A 21,449-nucleotide genomic window follows, 5' to 3' on the forward strand; every position below is an offset into this window, starting at 1 on the left:
GCCAACGACATGGACCCTCAACCTCCAAAGCACTCAAACCAGGCATCTGCGATTCGTGAGGGCCTTGCACTATATCTGCCTGCCTATCTTATGCAGCTATAAAGCCATCTGAGCATGCATTTACGCGAGAGCTAGCGCTGCGAGAGGTCGAGACCGTGAGCACACGAACAATTTTCCACCCCGCGGCCCGGCGCCCGAATCCACGAACGAGAATCGCACACATACAAGATGGCCGCGAAGGCGAATTTCGAGGTGAACCAGGAGACAAGGAGCAAGGTATGGAGGCCCTCACAGGCTTTTGCCAGCTGACGGCCTCGGACTTACTCGCTCGCTCTCTTAGCTCGCAGCACTGGGGAAGAAAGAAGGTGCTGGCAATGACAGATGCTGTGACTGCGGCGCCCCTTCACCGCAATGGGTGAGTCTCGCTGTCCATCCTCTCGCCAGAAGCGACTGCAAATGACGGTGTCTAAACACTGTGTTGTCTCGGGGTCTGCTAACACGGCTTCTATCTCCTCAGGCTTCTCCCAAATTCTCGACGTTCATCTGCCTACAATGCGCGGGCGTGCATCGCGGCCTAGGCGTGCACGTCTCCTTCGTGCGCTCCATCTCCATGGACGCCTTCAAGGAGGTCGAGCTCCTCCGTATGGACCGCGGCGGCAACAAGGCCTGGCAAGACTTTTACAACAAGAACACCAAGTCGTTACCCTTCGACGAGGCCACGATCAAGGAACGATACGACTCGGAAGTGGGCGAAGAGTGGAAAGAGCGGTTAACGTGCCTTGTCGAGGACCGAGAGTTTGACATGGCCGCTTTCCAGAAAGAGAGACAGGCAATACTGCAGAAACAGGCGAGTCGGTCCGCCACGCCTGCTGGCGGCGTCAGGAACCATGCCACGGCCGCGGCCGCCGTCTCCAGCAGCGGGCCCGGCTCAGGCAGTCGGACAGCGTCTCCCGCGCCGAGGGGCCGTATCACCGCAGACCAAAAGGCGCAGAATGAAGCATATTTCTCGCGCATGGGCGACGCCAACGCCTCGAGGCCGGACAATCTGCCGCCCAGCCAGGGTGGGAAGTATGGGGGATTCGGCAGCGCGATGCCCGAGCCTGCGGATAGACAGGCTGGTGGCGGAGTCGCGGACGACTTCACGAAGGACCCCGTCGCCGCGATCACCAAGGGCTTCGGCTGGTTGGGCGGGATGGTAAGCAAGCAGGCCAAGCTGGTGAACGACTCGTACATCCAGCCCACGGCCAAAAATGTAAGTCCCTAGCATGCCATGCCATGCCATGCCCTGCCACTCGCGTGAACCTACATGAATCGAACACGACCGAGCACGATAGCAGCGGTGGATGAAATGACATGACATTGACTGCTAACGACCGGTTCTTCAGATCGCCGCCTCAGATTTCGCGTCGCAGGCCCAAAAGGCCGCCATGGCGGCCGGCCAGGGCCTCCAATCCGGCGCCCGGGGAGCCGCGCAATCGTTCAACAAGTTCGTCGAAGGCCAGGACGAGAGAGCAGCCGCATCCGCCGCGTCGAGGGATGTAGAGCCCGAAAGGAAAGACTTTTGGGATACTTTCGGACAATCAGGAGGCGGCGGCGGCGGCGGTGCCAGCAGCATTGGCACCAACGCGCTGAAGAAGACGATTTCCCCGGCCGCGAACCCGCCGCGGAAGACAAAGGAGGATGGGTGGGGTGAGGACTGGTGAGATGAGGCCGCCGCTACTCGTTTCTATATGGAATCCGGACCTTCTATACATGCGATTCATTCGACATGTTGTATGCAGTCACGAACCAGATCCGGTGGTGCGCCTTTCTACATCTACGTCTACATCTGCGTCTACGTCTATATCTACGTCTACGTCTCCGTCCGCGCTTGGGTCTGAATCATTTGGCTCTGTTGGACGGATGGCAGAATGGATGGATGGAACGACCTGCGAGCTGCGAGCCGGTAGACATAGTCTTTGCACTGTTTTGCCCAGAGCGAGCAATACAGTCAATGCAATGCAACGCAATACGATCTAAGTCGGCCCTATGTCTATGTCGCGTAGGGTACGTTGCTCGGTACAGTACATCCTGCTCAGTATCTTCATACTGTTCGGACCACTTCTCCCCTGTAGTTGATTCACGCGCTCTGACCACAGATCCAGTCGTTATGATCGCCTTGCATTTGTTATTATTTGGGATTCATCTAAAGCACTTGGAAGCCCTGGATATCGGGACAGCCCAACTAATCACATATCGTCCACAAGTAACTTTTATGCTCTCGATCTTCCCAATCGTGTAGTCGGTAGGTCGGTCGCAGGTCTATGCTCAGCGCGACAACATCATCATGATCCATGTAGATTGGGGGCAAAAGGACCCTCGGGCATCACCTCGCCTCTTCTCTCCTTGCCTCACCTCACTTTGCCGACAACATGGAAACCAATTATCGCGCGCTGCCTCCTCGCCACGAATCCACGGCCCTCCCACGATATGGACCTCCACGCCCTCTCCCTCTGAAGCCTCGGTCACCACCGACTAACCTCTCCTGTCCTCTCCGTCCGTGCCCGAACTCCGGACCCTTATCCACCCATTCTTCCCGGTCTTTCGATTTCTCGAAAGAATACCGCTTCATGCCTTCGTCACCGGTCCGTCCCAGTTCGGCGTATCGGGAGTGTAGCCCGCGGAACATGCCTAATCTGTCGGCCGCAACGGAAGGGGGCACAGGCTTGTAGTACAGTTTCGGTTTGGTGGTAGTGGAGTTGAAGAGCTCGTCGAGTGCTTTGAAGCCTCTGCCGGGGTCGGAACTGGCGTTCTTAGGTCCAGAGGGTGGTGCTGGTGCTCGAGGGCGATCACGGTCTCTGCCTCGATCATCCCGTGGAACAAGGCCGGCACGGTCGGGATGGACACCAGCGGGAGCTGGGGCGGAGCCTAGCTGCTGTCTTTCAAAGGACAGGCGTGACCCGCGACTCGGTTCTAACGGGGCCCGCGGCTTCGTGGTATCCACTTCTTGGAATATAGCCTCTATGCCGTCTCCTCTGTCTTCGTAGACGACTTCGAAGACGCGACGACCCGAGCTCCCGCCTCGCCCGAAGCCGCTTTCGGTCTCTTGGTCGATCCATGACTGGACCTTGTCGTCTGGGACGTAGTCGACGAATAGCGGCTCTCGTGAACCCTCTTCTGGGTACCTCACGCCATGCATTGCCGAGCGCACGCGAGACGCAGCCGAGACCGAGGTGAAAGAGATGAATGCGTGTGACTTGATGTTGTCCAGGTAGAATGCGGTGATGGGATCGGAATCATCGGAGGACCGGGTTTTGGTCTTCGAGATGATATGGCTGCGGAATGCCTGGGGTTGAATCGGTCGCTTGAGTCGACTGATATATAACGAGGACGTTGCCGGATGGATGGCTGGTGGAACGTCACGATCTTCTGCCGGACTCCTCGACCGAGACGGCGACCTTGATGGGGTCATTTTCCGTGCCTCGAGTGGAACCAGGGTACTGCCTTGTGAAGCTGGAGGTGGTTCAGCAGCCGCGGCGCTGGCATTCGTTTGTTTGGCCGAGACGGCAGGAAGTCCAACATCTGTATGTTCCATACGGATATCTTTAGAAAGTTCGGTTGCTGCTTCCATCTGTTCCAATGCTACTTGTGCTTTTCTTTCATTGGCTTCTTCGCTCAGTCTCATTTTCTTGCGCGCGACCTCCTCGGCTGAGGGAATGGGCGTGGCGCTTCGTTTCCTTCTGTTTTTCTGGTCCTCTGCAAGGTCACTAGGGGGTATCTGGGACGTAAGCGGTGTGCTCGAGTCTGATGGAAGTTGCGAAGGTTGCGGCGTGGATGAAACGGCAGGCTTGGGACTTGACACGGCTCGATCAGCGGTGATGGATTCTTCATCGTTCTGCTGCAGATCCTTGCTGGGCGCTTGTTGCTGATCAGGCGTGAACGATTCTTCGTCGTTCCGCTGCACAGGTTCGCTAGGAGCTTGTTGTTTATCGTGGTGTCCCTCTACCGTTTCCTGCAACCTCTTCTCCTCTAATTTCTCGGTGACATTCTCAGGCTCTGGCACAAACAGCGCGTCCTTTACGCCTGCGTCGGCGGTAAGTGGGGGTACTTCGGGCGTAGACTCTTGCTCCTTCTCGGAGTGTGCCTCCGTGCGGCGTTCTTCCTCCTGAAGCGCAGGCGGGATGTTCGTTTCTTTGATGTCTTCCTGATCTGGAGCTCTTCCTTCTCCGGCGTCTTCCTCCTGGGTCCCCTCATTCGCGGCTTCGCTCACGTCGGGTTTGACATCGTGAGGCTGCGAGCTGTCGCCGTTGACGGACCACACGGGCTCTCCGTGGGCCATTTCGACATCTTGTTCCTGGACATCCTCGGTCGCCCCTTCACCGCTCTGCGCTTCGTATTCCTCGAGTTTGTCAATGTATTGCTGTTTTAATTTGAGCCCGGTGGTAGGGATATCACGCGACTTGCACTCCTCCTTCAGGTCAGCGACCTTGTACTTGCGCCAATCCGTCATGGTATGGAGGAATTCGGTGGAAGACTTATTTGAGAGTGCCACGAACGCGTAATATGAAGCACTTGTAAGTGTACGGAGTAGACAAGTGCCATTAGTCGAATGGCAGTCTTGTCAGCGATCTCGTCCACTGCGCAAAGGACTCTTGGTGTTGAAATGCGACGCGTGACGTAATTCTTGGCGAGTCTTCAAGTGTCGCTCTATTTCATTTCATTCACTGCTCACTGTGGCCTCAACTCAGCACAACTCAGTACTATTCAAGGCCTTGTTCTGGTGGGCTACCAGCACCAGGATGCCAATGTTGATGCTGCCAGGTCTGAAAGGCTCCTCTGTCCGACTCTCACAAAGATGCAATTTCACACTGATCCCTCTGTCAAATTCGCGCCTCCCTCTTCCTAACCCTGCGCGTGCCTGGGAGAGCTAACAAGAGTAGTCCTTATGTGAGAGTGGCTTACTCCATTCTTCATGTCTCTTCGTTACCGCTTCACTGCTGACCCCTCGGAAACAACGGATTGAAACTCTTTCTTTGAGCGAGATCTGATCTCGGCGACCCTGGCGCAACATGAGGCACCTCGCTCGATCCTGAAAGCGCCAAATCGAAAGACCCGAGAGGCGACGGCCGTCTCGTGCGAGATCTCATGGCGGCCAGTTGTGGCTTGACGATATCAGATGGTGGCTTCATCCACGTGGAGCTCGCCTCGGCCTTTGACGCATCCGAGGAGAACCCGGCCATGTCTCAACCCCTTTGAGCCGGGTCTAGTATCTACTCGGGCTAGCCTCGCCAGCCTCGCCGTCGTGAAACAGGATCCCATACTGCGTCTGCCTCACCTTCGGCGACTTGCAAAGCCATGGCCTCGGTCAGTCATCCTGCGTCCAATTTGCCAATAGCCTGCATAACATCCGACATCTCTTCTGAAGCATCGACTTACTCAGTCGAGAAGTCGATGACGCCATATTCTCGCTGGTCAACACTCGTCTGTCCGGCCAAGCTCGCCGAACCACCTCGAAGTCCACTTGGCGGACATGTATCAGGCACTTCTCGACGTACTCGCCTCCAGAGTTTCCCGCTGCACGTACGGAGTACGGGCCAATCTCAAAACCCGTCCAACAACGGCTACGCTAGGATCTGTCATGGCCAAGGACAGCTGTGACAACAGACCATCCGGGTCGAATGGAATATAAAGGGCTCGACCTGATCATGGTCTTGCTTTTCTTTCCCATTCTCGTCAAGCGATTCCCCCATCTGTCTTTCTTTTTGCGTCTTGCATCTCCCACCGCTGGTCGGTACGTTCGTTTCTCACGCGAGCTAGTCTCTCTTTTACGACATACTCAACTCGCCCGTCGATCATTACTCGCATTTCTACGTCTCGATTTGAACATGTTCGCCAAATCAACCGCTATCGCGGCCTTGCTGGCCGTTGCTCAAGCACGATTCGGCCAGGAGCAAATCCCAATCCCAGCCATTGCTGCTGTCCAAGGCGGTGCTCCAGGCGCGGCTGCAACCATTGCCGGGGCAGCTGTGAGTGATGTACTGGCCGGCAGCAACGCCTGCAACAAGCTAAAGCGCGGTGATCAAATCATTGCTGAACTCGGCACGGGAGCCGATGCCATTGCCGCCGCCATTGGCATAGTTGCTGCCGAGAAGAACTTCAACCCATTCGCTCAGTCGATCCCCACAATCTGCAGTGACCCTAGCCTGCCGGCCACAGATATCCTCAGAGGTATCACACCTCTGATCGACCCTGCAGTCGTCGGTTCGGATATCGCGAACGCCTTGTCTGCTAGCACCCAAGCAAATCCCCTCGATGCCACGGGCAAGAGCGTGGCGGATTTGTTGGCAGAGAACGGATTCACCAATTTCACTGCTCAAGCTGCCGATGGAACAACAAGTGCTGTTGATGCCGGGGGAGCAGCGGGTGGAGTGGCCAACGAAGCAGCTGACGGCGGTGCCGTTGCAACAGCCGTCGAAGCAAGCGCCACGGCCGCTGTCACAACAGCCGTTGCTGCTGCTTGTGGAGTGGTGGAAACTACTGGTGAGTTTCCTCTTCGCCGTCTCTGCACCTGACGTGACTAACATACTCCAGCTGCGGCTGCAGTTGCTGATACTGCCAGCAGCGCAGCTCCCGCCGCCTCCACTGCAACTGCCGTTGCAGCTGCTGAGAACCCAGCAGCTGCAGCTGGCGGTGCCGCCGAGACTTCCGACGTGGCTGGCGCCGACTTCGGACTCTGTGTACCCACGATGAAGTTTGAGGGAGGCCTGGGTGGACGTCCTGCCACAGAATTCACCTTCCTGCCAATTGACCCTCTGGTTGCCCAGGGCCAACAAGAGGCCTTGAATCCAAGTATGCATTGCCCTGGGCCACCATTCTCTTCGTCTAATGCTAACGCAATGCTACTAGATATCATCACCAACAGAATCTGCGACCAATTGACCAACGTCTGCGAAGCCAACGATGCCGCGAAGACTTTGTGCAAGTCTGTGCAGGCTCAGATCCTGGCCTTGGGAACTCGAGACAAGACCACTGCTGATACCTGGAACACGGCCCTTGGCTTTCCTGGCACGGTCACCAACCCAGATGGCGGCCCAGCGGAGCCACCCGCGAAGATGAGAATGGTTCGATCCTACAAGCCATCCTAGAGGTTATTCCATGCATGATCCGGAATGGATGATGACCGTCTTTCGAGATCACCGATGTACGCGTGCCAGTGGGCCAAGAGCGAACGGGGAGGATGAGAAATGTTCAATTCAAAAAGTCATGTGTTTTTATGTGAACGATTTGTGCAGATATGAACAGGAGATCATGATCCGGCGGAAGCAACTAGCCTTCTGCCTGTCCGACCATCGTTTCGCCCCCTTCATTCACTTGCCGCCGACTAAATAGGGCTGAAGCACTCTTAAGGCGCACTTTCGGTACCGAAACCCGATAGCACACTATCCCGTCTTTCCTCACCATACCCTACCTGCAGGCATCCCTTGGCATGACCATAGCAGAGGCCTCGGTGGACCATTTGTTTCAAAGGGGTTGGCACTCGGCGTAGAAGCCTTCAGGCTCCTCGTGCTTCCCCATCGACAGCGAGCTACTGTCCAGGTATGTCGTCGACATCTATCATGAATCATGTAGGAGAGCGTGACTGGTGGTTAAGAATGATGAACCGCAACGTAGGGCAACACAGGACAGATAAAGGGCGGCGTCGCGCTCGACTATGGAATTATCAAGTGATCACGCGGCGAGAGGACGGCACTAGATTCGTATACGCCCTATTGCTTTCCCTTTGCTCCCCTGCCCTGCTTTAACATGTGAAGAGCCAACGACACAGTCCATTCTTGTGGAGTCTAGGAGTCAGCCTCGACGACCACTTTACTCAGTGACATGTTGTTTTTTGCGCGGCTGCCTGGCTGGCTGGCCACGTCCGAGGATAACAACCAGATTTTAGCAAGCTCGTACGTGCTTTTTTTTTTTGTGAAGCTCGAAGGGTACTGTATATTCCTACGGTCCCAAGACAAATGACCAGGGCACCAACTGACCCCACGCCGAGGCTGACTTACATCCATCATCAATCGGACACGGTAATCAAGCCCCTCTGAACTATTCTCACATCCGTCAAGTCCTCACTCAGGATTGACGAGTCTTTTGGATCCAGTCAATGGCCTCGATAAGATACGGCACCTGGCGCATCCACAAGGTCAGCTCGAACTCGATCAGGAGAAAATACAATGCACAATACGGAAAAAAAGGACACGGTTGATCCCATGCGAGAAGCATGCATTGCAGGCACGGCAGTAAGAGACACTCACGAATTTCTGCGGATCCTCGGTCGCGGGGAAATGACCCAAGCCCTTCATCGAGCTGAAGTTGGCGCCGTGGATCTTCTTGGCCGTGGCCTGGCTCATCTCGGGCGTGGTCGACCAGTCGTACTCGCCCGTGAGGAAGTAGATGGGACACTTCTTGACGTCGATCGAGGCGACGCGGTCGCGCGCGTCGAAGCCGCCAAAGTAGAAGTCGAGGTCGCCGTGGAAGATGCCGTACGCTTGGCCCGAGTACATGTGCTGGAAGCGCGGTGCAGGTCAGTACGACGTAGTAGTTACAGGGTGACGGGAAATGTGAGGACCAGGAGAGATTGGGATCAAGGGGAATACGCACCCAGATGAGCTGCTTGTTGACCTTGGGGCTCTTTGGCGCCATCATGCCGTAGACTGTATCAACGCGTTTCAGTCAGTCACTCTGTCAAAGTCAACCATGTCGGTGTTTGCTGAGCCCCGTCACTTCGCAATACAGGGTCACATCGCATTTCAAGAGGTCAGTCACCACCACTTACTCCAATCCGGATTGAACAATGCCTGGTTGACCACGGGGCTCTTGTCGTTGAACTGCCGGTCCATGGTCAAATAGTCACACCCTTGCAGTGGGATCGTGCCCCCAGCACCGACTTCTTCCGCCCGGATCGCGACCGCCACGCACACCTGGCCGGCCATGGACGCACCGCAGATGATGGGCTTGGTGAGCTTCAAGGCCTTGACCATCTCCCGGATCGTCCCCACGTAGGCCTCCTCGTTGTTCGTATGGTTGCCCGGGATGTGGTTACTTCCGGGAAAGGAGCGGCCGTGGGCGGGCAGATCGAACGCGATCATGGTGCACTTCTCGCGCATGCGCGCGTCGTTCATCACCCCGTGGTACTGTCGGCTATCGCTGCCCGCGGTGTGCAGGAAGACGATCTGCTGGGGCCCCGTGCCCGACGTTTCGTAGAAGACCTTCGTGCGGCCCCACACCGGGGCGTTGATGTAGATGTACCTGCCTGTGATGTGGTCTTCGTCCGTCTCGGGCTGTTCGTCTTCCTTGAGGGGTCCATTCTGGCCCTCTCGAAGCAGCTCGAGCAGTCGCGTGGCCAGGTGGCTGTACTGTGCGAATTTGACCTGGTTGCCGTGCACGCCGACGCCTTCTTGGACGATGTTCATCCCCTAGACGAGTTGGCAAGTCAGTAAGTCCGGTCTTGGGTCCGTGGAACAAGGTGTTCGGTTGACCCCGTAAAACGTGCATCGTGGACCACGGCAAACCGGGGGTCCAGACGGGCAGACATACCTGAAGACCCACGAAACTGGTATACGGCGCCACCGGGTCGGCCGCGAAGAACTTCTCCCACTGCTGAGGCTGTGCTTGGAGGGTGAAATCTGCTTTGTTCGCCGATCCTGTCGAGGACGACGTTTTGGCACCAGACGAGACGCTGACGAGAATGGCTTCGTCTCCGCCGGTGCTCTGGATGCCCATCGTCACGGGCTCGATGATGGCTTTCGTGTCAATAAACGCCTGCCACTGCGGGTCGCCGTTCAGGATCTTGTCCAGCGAGGACACGGCCTTGGACATGGCTTGGGGTAACGAGATCCACGAGTGGCTGGTGCCATTCTGGTCGCTGACTGGAGGCATTCTGTCCTGCGGGAGGGCGACCGAAGTGAGTTGTGTTTTATATTATACTTGTATCGCCGTGTCTGGACGTGGGCGGTATGGTCTGGGTCCGAGTCGCAACGGTTAGAAGTCGTACAGAAACAACGAAACTCGTAGAGCGGACTGAATACACGCAATGTCCGTATATGTAGTCATCGATCACCCGAGGCTTTCTTCCCCGCAAGGTCAAGCTGGTCCCTCGTGTCCAGGAATATCGAAGGGGTCATTGTTGCGGTGCCGAAGACGAGCGCCCGGCACACGCATGGGCGACGTGAGCCACTCAGCGATGGCCTATCTCTCACGCATGACGAGCCTCGTCAACAGAATCTGCTCGGCGAAATCTCTCTGCTCCCTCGAGAAGGGCCTGGATGAGACACGACTGCTCGTCCATCTCGAAAACTCCTTTCGCCAGAACCAATGATGGGCAACAACCCCGCAGAGGAGGAGCACGAGAGGAGACGAGGTGAGGAGAGCCGATCGAAGGGCGGCGGACGGAGTGTCTCCGGTGGTCAGGGACATGGCGTGCAGTCCATTTGAGGACCGTGCCGGGCAAGAAGTGAGGACCGCTGAAGCCAAGCAGTTCGTGAAGGAGAGGAGGCGTACAATGGACGACGTGCTACTTCCTTCAACGCCTGCATACAGTATCATTACCACGTCTTTCCGGCCCCGACGTCCCCCGCTGACTATATCATGCTTCGTCGTCGACCTATGTACAGAATGAAACCGTTGGGCGCCAGCAAAAGCAATCTACGTATTATCTATCAAAACCGAGAGTGCCACCCGCGCTGAAAGTGCATAATACCAAAAACAATGCCTCCAATGTGGGTTCGGACCCGTTCAAGAATCATCAATCAATCTCCTGTCCTGCCAGGCCTTCTTTGCGAGTTGGTAGAGAGTGTCGAAGTCGCCGCTCGTCTCGCACATGGACCTGAAATGCCCGTCCTCTTTCTGTATCAATTCCCACGGATCAGCATATTCAACCACTTCTCCTTGGTCAAGCACCAGCACCCGGTCATAGTCGATGATCGTTTGCAAACGGTGGGCAATGGTGAGAATTGTGTTGTTCTTCAGCTCTCGGAGCGTGTCTTGGATTTTAGAGTCCGTCGCATAGTCGATGGATGCTGTCGCTTCGTCCATGACAAGCACCCTGGGCGACTTCAGCAGTGCCCTAGCGAGACACAGAAGCTGTCGTTGACCTTGAGATAGATTCGAGCCAGATTCAGCCACAGGCGATTTCAGATCCCGGAAAATGTTCTTGTTTTCCTTGGTGTTGGTGGAAACTTGCACCAAGGTCGAACCGGACTTCACTGTTCCATTTGCAGACAGTGATGCATGACTCTCTGGAGGACTTGAACTCTCTCGCAGTGTCGGAGATCTGCTCGAGCCTCCTATTGGGGTCGTCGCGCCTGATTGCTCCGGGGTGCCATGTGCTCCAGAAATAAGCTGAACTCGCCGGAGGGCAGTGAAGACCTCTTCGTCTGTGAAAAGTTCAAAAGGATCCAGATTGCTTCGTAAGGTGCCGGAGAAGAGGGTCGGGTCTTGAGGCACGATGGTGATAGCTTCCCGCAGATCTTGGAGGCCGATAAGCCCAATGTTGACATCGTCGATTAGGATCTTGCCTTCTTCAGCCTCGAGACCTCTGAACAAGGCTAGAGCGAGTGAACTCTTGCCCGCCCCGGTCCTGCCAACAATTCCAACCTTCTGCCCGGCTTCGATGCGGAAAGAGACCTTCTTCAGCACGGGTTCAAGATCCGCGCGGTACCTGGTGCTGTACCCGATGAACTGAACCGTTCCGTGGCTGGGCCAGTTGGCCGCAGGCTTCGTCTCCGGAATATGCGCTGGCGCCTCCTGCTCCACGTTGATGTACTCTTGTATCCGCTCGACGGCATTCATGTTTTGTTCATTTGCTGCATACAGTCTCACGAGCCAGAGGACGTTCTGGGTGAAAGTAATGGCGTACGATAACGCCAAACCTGCTGCACCAGGGTCGATATTGCGAGCGTTAGTCACGACGAACATGGCAGAGAAGAACGAAACAAGCGCCCCTGCAATGTCGATTCGGAATGCGAGCCATCTGTTAGTGGCCCATAAATAAATAAAGGGACGGTTGTGCGTGTTGACCTTCGCATGACTGTCTTGGATAAACCTTGCCTCGTCTCCGTACGCTCGAATCGTGACTACTCCGCTCAACGTCTCACCAAAGTGTTGGAAGAGTGGGCTTCGCTGTACAGCCTCGATCCGTTTGAGGTCGCGGGAAGAACGGATGTAGAGGAGACCGGTGAGTACGTACAGTATCGTAATGAAGAAGCCAGGCACCAGGAAGCCGGGAGTGATAACGGAGATCAAGACCACGATCGTGAGGACCGACGCAGCACTGTGAAGCATGCCGATGGCAACAGGTGCAACTTCTTGGTCGAGTGCCTGAATGTCTTTCGAGAAGCGGTTTGTCAATTGGCCCAGTGGCGTAGAATCGAAAAATCGGAATTTGGCGCGAAGGATGCTGGTCAGAAGTTTCTCGTGGAGATGCCAACTGGCCCGCCTGGACCCCCAGAAGAGGATGATCTCCCGAGAGAAGCATATGAACACATACACGGCGCCCAGGATCGCATAGATTCGGAGATAGTAGCTCGCATCGACATCGTATAGCGATTTCCAGATCGAGAGTCCGTTCGCAGTAGTAGCCGTTTGTGGCATCTGTACGTACGAGCCTCCAAGTTTCGATGTCGACGGCAGACTGTGGGCATGGAAAGCGTTCACCGAGGCGTGGTTCGCGTCTGCGCCTCGGACATGGTATGCATTCGCCCACTGGCGGATCCACAAGTTGGTCGCAACTGATCCAAGCTGTGTTGCGATGAAGCCCCAGGCAGCAAAGATCCAGTACCACCATGGGCCCATAGCCTTGAGATACATCCGAATCGTAGACCATTTCACGCTGCCTGTAGCCTTGGCCTCAAGGCGGTGGTCGACGAATTGCTTGTCTGGCCTGTTTGTCTTAGGCTTTTGCTTGCCCGATCCTTTGGCCTGCAAAGTTGCACTTCCATTGACTGTCCCTCCAGATAAGTGAGATCTCTCCTCTTCGGGATGGGAGGGAACTGGCGAGTGCGGCCTGGAGTTCGCTCTCGATACAGGGCGTGATTTGAGCCATTCATCTCCAAGAGCGCCGCTCTCGATGATCTGCTGTGGTGACCCCTGAGCGGCGATCTTACCGTTGGCCAGGACTACCACGCGACTTGCCAGAGGCACCGTCAAAGCAACGTTGTGTGACACCAAGATGCAAGTACGATTGGCCATCAAATCACCTGTCAGCGCCTCCTCAAAGATGTGCTTGGCAGTGTGAGCGTCCACAGCACTGAGACAGTCGTCCAAAAGCACGTGCTTGGAATTCGAGTAGATTGCTCGGGCGAGTGAGATGCGTTGTTTCTGGCCACCAGAGAGCGCGATGCCCTTCTCACCAACAAGAGTCTGATCCCCCGCATCGAGGATTTCAAGGTCTCGCTCTAGAGCACACACTGCGATGACCTCGTGATAGCGGTGATCGTCATACGGGCTGGCAAAGAGAATGTTCTCCTTGATTGTTGCGTTAACGAGCCACGCCTGTTGCGCGCAGTAGGCCACACTTTCGGTCAAACCAGTAACAGGATCGGGCCGCAAATCTTGTCGTACTGAACCTCCGGGGATGTAGACACTACCACTGAGTAACTGCATTTCACCAAGCAGAGCCATTAGAAGCGATGTCTTGCCGGACCCTGTGGGACCAGCAATGATATTCAAGCGGCCAATCTCGAATTCGACGCTGATGTTGATCAGTCTGAACGCTTCGGTTGCGTCTGCACTGGTGGTTCCCCATGTCAATGTAGCCTCCTCTAGAGCGATGCGAGTTGCTGGCAAACTTCTTCTTCTGCTATGGCGCAACTGGACGTATTTCTCGGTTTCTTCTTCCTCCAAGAACTTCTCGACTCGATCCACTGAGACCTTGGATTCTTGGACGTGGGCCACCATATCTGCGAGCTGGTCCAGTGGGATCCGCAGCAATGAGAACATCGAGAGTGCCGGGAAGGCGATTGATGGGACGAGGGGCCGTTTCTCAATCTGGGTGTACATGAGAAAGGAGACAAAGGTGATCAAGATAGGGACACCACTCCAGATGGTAGCTGCGGACGCCCACAAGACGTACTTTCGCCACAACGCATTGAGTTCGACTTGCCTCTTTTCGTTAACATTGTTCTGGAAACGCTGCTCCCAGGCAAAATACTTGATGATCCTGATATTCTGGAGGACTTCGTTCGTGACGTGGATTCTCCCGTCAGTAGCGGTCATGATCCGTTTCTGTGCCGCTTGGAATGAATGTGCAATGTAGAGATTGAGAGGCAAGATGAGGACCATCATGAATATGCCAACAAAAGAGCTGTAGCCGAGAACTTTGTAGAGCAAGCTCACAGCCATAACCAACTGCACAGGTACCGCAGCCCAGAGGAAGTGGAGGTATGCGCAAACCTCAGCCACTTTGAACGAGTCGATGGACATCAAGTTAATGATTGTGCCGTTATTAGCCTGTGAACTCTTCGATTTCTGTGAATTCGGACCGACGGCATCGCCGGACTGCTTTGGACCTTGTCGTTTCCGGGCGCATTTAAACTTCGTCCAGAATGCAGCCTTCTTTGGAGTAACGCCCTCTTCAGAATCTGTATCGGTACCGGCAGCTGCTCTCCGCCTCAAAGTCTTGGAGTATATCTCGCCGACAATGATGGCACGAAGCTGGATGCAAATCTTCCGACCGATCCACAGTCCTTGACCGTCGCTAACAGCTTGGATCGCGCCAGTGGCGAAGAGAAGGATGACATACAACCAGGCGGCACTAACAGGCACAATGTCTGTATTTTCCAGATATTCCAGGACAGCTTTCAACAGCAGAGTCGGCAGGAACATGAAAACGCTCGCAACCATACACCACGCACCTTGTATCAGTAAAGGCATCTTGAAATACCATAACAACCTGACAGCCAAAGAATGAGTCTTCCGGATTTGACGGAAATGGGCCAGAACAGTTTCGGCTTTGTCCTGCAGAGCCAGGTTCCAAACGTCGGAGAGTTCCAGAGTCTTCTTAAAGCCCTTCCACACAATCGGGTCACACCAGGTGAAAGTGGCCGAAGACAAGACACTAGCCAATGGCTCTCGAGAGGGTTCGATGCCATCTTCATATTCCAGGAGTACACCCTTGTTCCCTTTTCTGGCAGTCAACGCGATAATCACCAGCGTAGTCGTGATCGCGAATGTTGCCACGGAGAGGGCTTGAAGAAGGTGACCTGGAGAATGCAGCAGAACCGAGCGGAACACCCAAACCTGGCAAAGCCATTGTGCGATGTAGAGTGTGGCGCTGTGAGTCCAAAGTCCCGGCACAGGCGACTGAAGGCTTGTGGTCGATGAGATCAGCCGTACCCCAGCAACCACCGCGAGATACGCCGCCACGGTAGTCTGTGCAATCGAAGCTCGCTTCTCTCTGCCTGTTGTAATCAATGCTGCAGTCGCATTGACGCCCACCTGCGCGAGAAGCAGCAGGAATTCAATTGTGACACGGAAGACTTCGTGTGTTGGCCTCTTCACGTCCTTCAAAGACTGGTTGCCGTGACTGTACGTCTTCTGCAGCGCGAGGCCGGCAACACTATCCTCGTCTTCATCCTCCGAGACCACGTCATCTTCGTCGACATTGACCAGAAGGTCCCGGTTACGATCACGGCGTCGTCTCGATTTCTGTTGACGAACCACTCGGGAAAGCAGAAGCAGGAAAGAGGTCGCGCACGCCACCAGTGGGATAAGCGTTTCGAGATAGCTGTACAGATACAATCAGCTCTAAGCTCTGCTGTCAGCCACCAAGAGCACATACTCTGCTTGAAAACAGGCGGACAGGTCGTCAACGCGCCAGATGGGATTCCTGCAATGCGCAAACATGACCGCAATGAATTTCCACCACAATTCACCTTTGCTCTGATGCGGGGAGCGCCCTTCTCATGTCGACTCACACTCGCAGGAAGCAGAAGCTATGAGACTGACCAAACAATGGATGCAACGAGACGAGGAAGCAAAGATCCGGCCTGCAACGCGGAGAGTCATGTCAATGCAAGTCAATTAAGTCAATTCATTGTGGAGCATTGGCTCTTGCTCCAAGATTGACCGAGCCTCTTACGCCATCCATTTAATCCCACGCAAACTTAACTCCCCGAGCAACCGGCTTGTGGCGTCCGGATCGAGATGTCAAACTCGGCTATTGTGAGCGAGAGGGGCAGCAAATCACGTGATACATTGCTCGTGATCAATCTGTTCTGCATGTATATGTTTTTGTATAGTCGAAATTTGCGCAACAAATCACATCCTCCGTGGCGTAAGTTCATGACAGCAACTTCAAGCAAGCAACAGGTCACTAACTCTCAACTAGGCAATTGGCTAGCGCGTCTGACTGTTAATCAGGAGGTTGGTGGTTCGAGCCCACCCGGGGGAGATGTCTTTTTTGGACTTGAAGATTGTGAACGTCGTTGCATAACCTGTGGCTAGGATAATTAATGTTGTCGATGCTTGAGGCTGGTGAAGCCAATAAATTTTTCCAAGTGAAAAGATGCGGCGCCGCACATACGTAATAATATCTCCGGTGAACACAATACTGAAGAGAAGGTTTGGAGCACTTGTGCCTCGTACGAGTAGCACGGACGTCCGTCTCTAAGCAGATGCTCTTAGCGGAGACCAGGCTGTTGTCGTCCTCTGAAGCTTAGATTGCCCTTTGCTGTGTCATCCACATAGAGTTGCCGGACATCAAGGCCTATTGTATGACTGCCCTTTGAAGGCGCTACGACAATCATCTCCTGACCGCGCGTACTGGTATGGAGCACTGGAGCGCAACATGTACCCAGCGTCCAGGAGGGCATACTTCACAGATCAAAAATTCCTCACTTCCGCTGCTGGCGCGACGGATGTACTGTGGCTCAGTCCGACCACTCTCCGTGGTACCTTCAGCTGGAACGTAGAGAGAGTGTGTCGAGAAAAGCGCCCTTGCGGCTTGCGGCTCTGAGAGGGTTTCAGGCCGATGCCTCCTGCTATAGATTTGACCTATGGATGATGGCTCTTGAACGCCTCAAGCTCTCCTGCAACACTGGGTATACTGTAGTCTTCAGGGGTTCGATAGCGGCCTGAGCAGCCTAACAGCTGAAGCGGAGGCTGGTGGTGCTGGGGCTAACCTGACGTTGAGACGGTCCCATTATGGCTGAGTAAAGCAGCAACGTACAGCCTGGCACAAGTCAGGTGTGCTCTGTTGTCGCTGAAATACGTGGTATGTGGCAAATTCCCGTTGTCAGACCAGAATAGACACAAGAGAGGTACCCCTACGCCGTCATTCAACCATTCTTTTGAGGTGATGCTACACAGTATTGGATATTCGAGCCGTACATAAGGTATAGAACACATATATGCAAATGTATATTAGTTAGCACCAGAACTGGGCGGCGGCGAAGTGTAGCGTAGTTCTCCCCTGCATCCCTGTCATGATCCAGCTATGCACGTGTGTCATGGATTTTGCCATCTGGCTCGCCATGTCATCCCGACATCAAGGCCTCGATCTCGGGGAACCCTTTTCTGACGCTTGATAAGATCACTTCTCTTCCGATGACTACTTGTCGTCTTTGAAATCCGGCACGTCCTCAGTCAACTCCTATCACCGCTTTCAGCCGTCGACACTTTCCAAGGTCGCCGTCTGCGCAGCCAGAGTTCTCTACTCATCTCGTCAAGTCACCTCTGAAGAATGTACTGCTGTCGGTGACATTTAGGTCGGGACTGGAAGAAGGCAGCGGACCCATATTCACTGCCTACGCCGTCAGAACGCGTCTATCGTCTGCTTCTGAGTAATGATCGCCTCCAACAACAATAGAAGTCGCACCCTCCCAGACCGATCTCAAACCGCGCCTCACCCTCGCCACCTATCCTTCTGACGAAGCCTCCCGAAAGGAATACGTTCTCACTGCCACCCGAGTGCCCACGATGTCTCAAGCGGTATTAATGAAGGAGTACAAAGCTCTGGCGAAAGAAAAATGGGTTCAGATAGACGTCGATGAGGAAAATATCTACCACTGGAATCTCGCTTTGATGGTCATCAACCCCGACTCCATGTACTACGGTGGTTACTTCAAGGCTCAAATGACTTTCCCCAAAGACTATCCGTACAAACCGCCTGGTAAGGCGCCTGGTGGGATCGAATATGTGCTGTAACTGACCTGGTCCAGACTTCCGATTCACCAAACCCCTGTGGCATCCGAACATCTATCCCGATGGCCGACTCTGCATCTCCATTCTTCATGCGCCCGGTGATGATATGATGTCTGGCGAGTCTGCTGGCGAGCGCTGGTCCCCTGCTCAGCGTGTCGAGTCGGTCCTTCTCTCCATCCTTTCACTGCTGGATGACGCAGAGGTCTCCTCACCCGCAAATGTCGACGCAAGCGTGATGTACAGAGATGACGAACCCGCCTTCAGGGCCAGGGTCAAGCGGGACGTGGACGCTTCCAAGAACGATATTCCAGAAGGCTTTATCATGGTATGTTCACTTTACCCAGTGAGAGTGGCAGACATTTTTGACGCCGTCATAGCCAACCCACGAGTCAACCAAGCCAGAAGTCGAGAAGCCTGTGGACGACAACTTCTGGAATGACAGCGAAGCCGAAGATATCGACTTTGACGATTTTGACGACTTCGACGACGACGCCGCCAATGGAAGCGAGTCCGACCAAGAACTGAACAACGACTCGGAAGATGAAGAAAACTACGATGATGAAGAGGACGACGAGGACACCGAGCGTGTTAAGGGCAAAGCTCGAGGTGACCATGACCGACTTGACTCCGACATGACTGAGCCAGATGGCTGAATGGTGAGGGGTTTCTCGTAGGACAACATAGTTACCGCGGGGACGTCAGCGCTATGGCTACGGGAGTGCCACAGTGACAATGGGCTGTGGCGGTGAAGAATGGTATTCAGTCTAAGGGTCTGTAAGGGGAAATCATGACTTTCAGCCTTGACACTCAATTTCAGCGAAGGCGTCTGGGGTTGATGCACATATGTAAATATCATAAATGGGGCGGTGATCTTGGCCAAAGAGTCAGAGAGTTCCATGGATGCATATTACAGGGAGGAGTTGCATCGTATCCAGGGAGAAATCTTGCTCATAGTATGACAACAAGAATTCATTTCACGGTACACGCGTTTCACGGTACGCAATCAATTCCTGACGTTGCAGTGGTTGACCACGGACGACAGTCCCAGTGTCAAAGCTTGACGCCGGGTCCATCGTCCACAGCCTCGCCTTCGACCTCGGCCACCAGCTTCAAGATCTCCTGAACACACTTCTCTGGTTGCTCTTGGTTGACCCAATGCCCAGCCCCGTCCACCAAGACGGTCCCTCTATACATGCCATGCTTTACACTCTTACCGTTCTCCATTGCCTCGACCGCCCCGGGCTCTTGGAACGTGCCCCAGTCCTGCCTCCCACTCACAAACACTGTGGGCACGGTGATGTTGGCGCCAGACCACACCTGCACATCCGAGGCGATCTCAGGCTGTGTCTGAATGCGATACCAATTCAGTCCGCCTTGGAACGAAGTCCTTCCCCATTCTTCGACATAGACGGCGAGTGCACGATCGGGCAGCCACCGGTTTGAGCGTGAAGCCACGACTTGGGGATCCTCATTCGCCATGTCCCGCGCCACGGCTTCACGCATATTATCTTCAAGGTCCATGATATAATAGCGTGGCATCTTTGCCAGCTCCTCGGCCGTCCAACCCTGCAGTTTGTGCGGACTGTTACCATCCCAATCTGCCGATTTGAGGTGAAAGTAGCCACGGAGGAAGGTGTGCAGTTCATCTCCTGTTGGGTATGTCATCTCTTTGTTCGAAGGTGCTGTACAATAGTACCACTTGTAGTGTTTCCTCGGTCGAGGGAGTTGCGACAGTGCCATTTCCATGTCCTCTGGGGGTGGCGGCGATGCCTCGGGCGATCCATATGATGGTGATGTGGACAGTGGCAACTGCGCAGCGCCTTGGGACGGATGAGACATCATGACGACGCTTTTGAACGTGTCCGGTCGGGCGAGGCCACAGAGGCTGGCTGTGACGGCGCCAAAGTCATGGCCCACCACACAAGAAACGGAAGTATAGCCCAGAGCGCTGACTAGAGTGATGGTGTCCTTGATGAGATTCAGTGGACGGAACGAAGTCCCTTCGAGCGGTCGCCGGGAAAATGTGCGGCCGTACCCTCTCTGGTCAAAGGCCACAGCGTGATAGCCCCGAGCCGAGAGGAGGGGCAAGACATACCGCCATGAGAAGGCAAGCTCCGGGAAGCCATGAATGCATAAGATAAGTTTGGGCTTCGGACCTGAAGGTGGTATGTTCCGAGGGAGCGATTCGAGGATGTGAAAAACGAGGCTGCGAGGCTCACAATCTACAAAACGAGACTGAACCCCGGCAGGTAGTTCCAACGGTGGAAGTGTAGTCGGGTCAATGGCGTCGGCGGGGGAGTCCTGGTGGGTGTAGGCCATGTCGACGGAGTTGGCGATGGAGCCAAAGAGTCAAGATGCAATCAGACCTCGTCCTGACAATGAAAGAGGAGACAACAGCGTGGGCTTAAGAATCTGACAAATTCCACATACAGGGCTCACTCGCGAGGTGCGGGGACGTTCACGAACATTTTGCTCATCACGCCCTTCTGCGCTTACTGTACCTACCGAGGCAGGTCTTCAACAAGGGTTTGTCCGCTCAGCCTGGCGGCGTAAATCTCCAAGTACGGAGGAAGACCGGAGGCGTTCCTGGAGTAGTTCGTGGAGCGGTTCGAGCTTGAGCATCACTAGCTCCTACTGCAAAGCGCAAGAAGAGTGACAACCTTGCGAGCAAGCTTGTGAATGTCTGAGAAGGCTCTGCTGCTCAAAGAGGTCCACGAGATACCCAGATGGGAACCTCGCGCCGTAATCACGCGAGCCCTTGAAGGCGGAAGCCTGCAACATTCTCGTCACCAGCAGGGACAATAGGCGTCGCTCCACGACCAAGTTTTGGACATTGACCGAATTGATTCAAACAGGGCACGAAGCTGAAGAACACGAAGGCCCCTGAATCTTGAACTCGATTGATTTCGAGCTCGCTATGTCACAAAGTGCCTGCCTGCTGTGGCCTCGTGCACTCAAGTCAAGAGCCTTGCTTTGGCTCTGAAGTCATGAGAGCGGAATGATGTAAGGACCCGATCCAGTACTGATGACTGTGGTTGAAAAACACATCCAATGAGTGATGGTCAGAAATGCAGCACCTTAGTTCTCGTGATTCCACCAATTCTACCCACAAGATTACGTACAGCTTTATCTAATGCTCGAGGTGGGTGCGAGGAAAATTATGTTTTGATGCGGAGGGGCCGCTGGATCATCCGCACTTGGGCAGTCAGATCGATCTTCAATTGTCGACCCCGGAGTGACATATTCTGGAATTGTCGGAAAAACACGGTCGCGCAATGGAC

At 54.7% G+C, this 21,449-nt stretch overlaps 7 protein-coding genes and 1 pseudogene across 8 annotated transcripts; 4 read left to right on the forward strand and 4 right to left on the reverse strand.

Moving 5' to 3' along the window:
- Nucleotides 1–228: 228 nt before the first annotated feature.
- G647_05642 (uncharacterized protein) lies at nt 229–1,703 on the forward strand (the record flags this gene model as incomplete). Its single annotated transcript, XM_008729969.1, has 4 exons — nt 229–276; nt 341–415; nt 518–1,252; nt 1,386–1,703. 4 exons carry the CDS (start codon nt 229–231, stop codon nt 1,701–1,703), a joined length of 1,176 nt encoding a protein of 391 aa, XP_008728191.1.
- Nucleotides 1,704–2,422: 719 nt separating this feature from the next.
- On the reverse strand, nt 2,423–4,489 carry G647_05643 (uncharacterized protein; the record flags this gene model as incomplete). The annotated part of the gene is made up of 1 exon (XM_008729970.1): nt 2,423–4,489. One exon carries the CDS (start codon nt 4,487–4,489, stop codon nt 2,423–2,425), a length of 2,067 nt encoding a protein of 688 aa, XP_008728192.1.
- Nucleotides 4,490–5,864: 1,375 nt separating this feature from the next.
- Nucleotides 5,865–7,124, forward strand: G647_05644 (uncharacterized protein; the record flags this gene model as incomplete). Its single annotated transcript, XM_008729971.1, has 3 exons — nt 5,865–6,519; nt 6,571–6,828; nt 6,886–7,124. 3 exons carry the CDS (start codon nt 5,865–5,867, stop codon nt 7,122–7,124), a joined length of 1,152 nt encoding a protein of 383 aa, XP_008728193.1.
- A 1,062-nt stretch (nt 7,125–8,186) lies between these two features.
- Nucleotides 8,187–9,906, reverse strand: G647_05645 (uncharacterized protein; the record flags this gene model as incomplete). Its single annotated transcript, XM_008729972.1, has 4 exons — nt 8,187–8,534; nt 8,629–8,681; nt 8,804–9,443; nt 9,565–9,906. 4 exons carry the CDS (start codon nt 9,904–9,906, stop codon nt 8,187–8,189), a joined length of 1,383 nt encoding a protein of 460 aa, XP_008728194.1.
- Nucleotides 9,907–10,761: 855 nt separating this feature from the next.
- Nucleotides 10,762–15,870, reverse strand: G647_05646 (uncharacterized protein; the record flags this gene model as incomplete). Its single annotated transcript, XM_008729973.1, has 2 exons — nt 10,762–15,751; nt 15,806–15,870. 2 exons carry the CDS (start codon nt 15,868–15,870, stop codon nt 10,762–10,764), a joined length of 5,055 nt encoding a protein of 1,684 aa, XP_008728195.1.
- Nucleotides 15,871–16,344: 474 nt separating this feature from the next.
- On the forward strand, nt 16,345–16,417 carry G647_05647 (annotated as a pseudogene). Its single transcript has one exon. The product of its transcript is annotated as a tRNA-OTHER (tRNA).
- Nucleotides 16,418–17,943: 1,526 nt separating this feature from the next.
- G647_05648 (uncharacterized protein) lies at nt 17,944–18,821 on the forward strand (the record flags this gene model as incomplete). The annotated part of the gene is made up of 3 exons (XM_008729974.1): nt 17,944–18,136; nt 18,186–18,493; nt 18,546–18,821. 3 exons carry the CDS (start codon nt 17,944–17,946, stop codon nt 18,819–18,821), a joined length of 777 nt encoding a protein of 258 aa, XP_008728196.1.
- A 397-nt stretch (nt 18,822–19,218) lies between these two features.
- Nucleotides 19,219–20,487, reverse strand: G647_05649 (uncharacterized protein; the record flags this gene model as incomplete). The annotated part of the gene is made up of 1 exon (XM_008729975.1): nt 19,219–20,487. One exon carries the CDS (start codon nt 20,485–20,487, stop codon nt 19,219–19,221), a length of 1,269 nt encoding a protein of 422 aa, XP_008728197.1.
- Nucleotides 20,488–21,449: the final 962 nt, after the last annotated feature.

The sequence above is a fragment of the Cladophialophora carrionii genome (assembly GCF_000365165.1).
Source record: "Cladophialophora carrionii CBS 160.54 unplaced genomic scaffold supercont1.4, whole genome shotgun sequence".
Classification (NCBI taxonomy): Eukaryota; Fungi; Ascomycota; class Eurotiomycetes; order Chaetothyriales; family Herpotrichiellaceae; genus Cladophialophora; species Cladophialophora carrionii.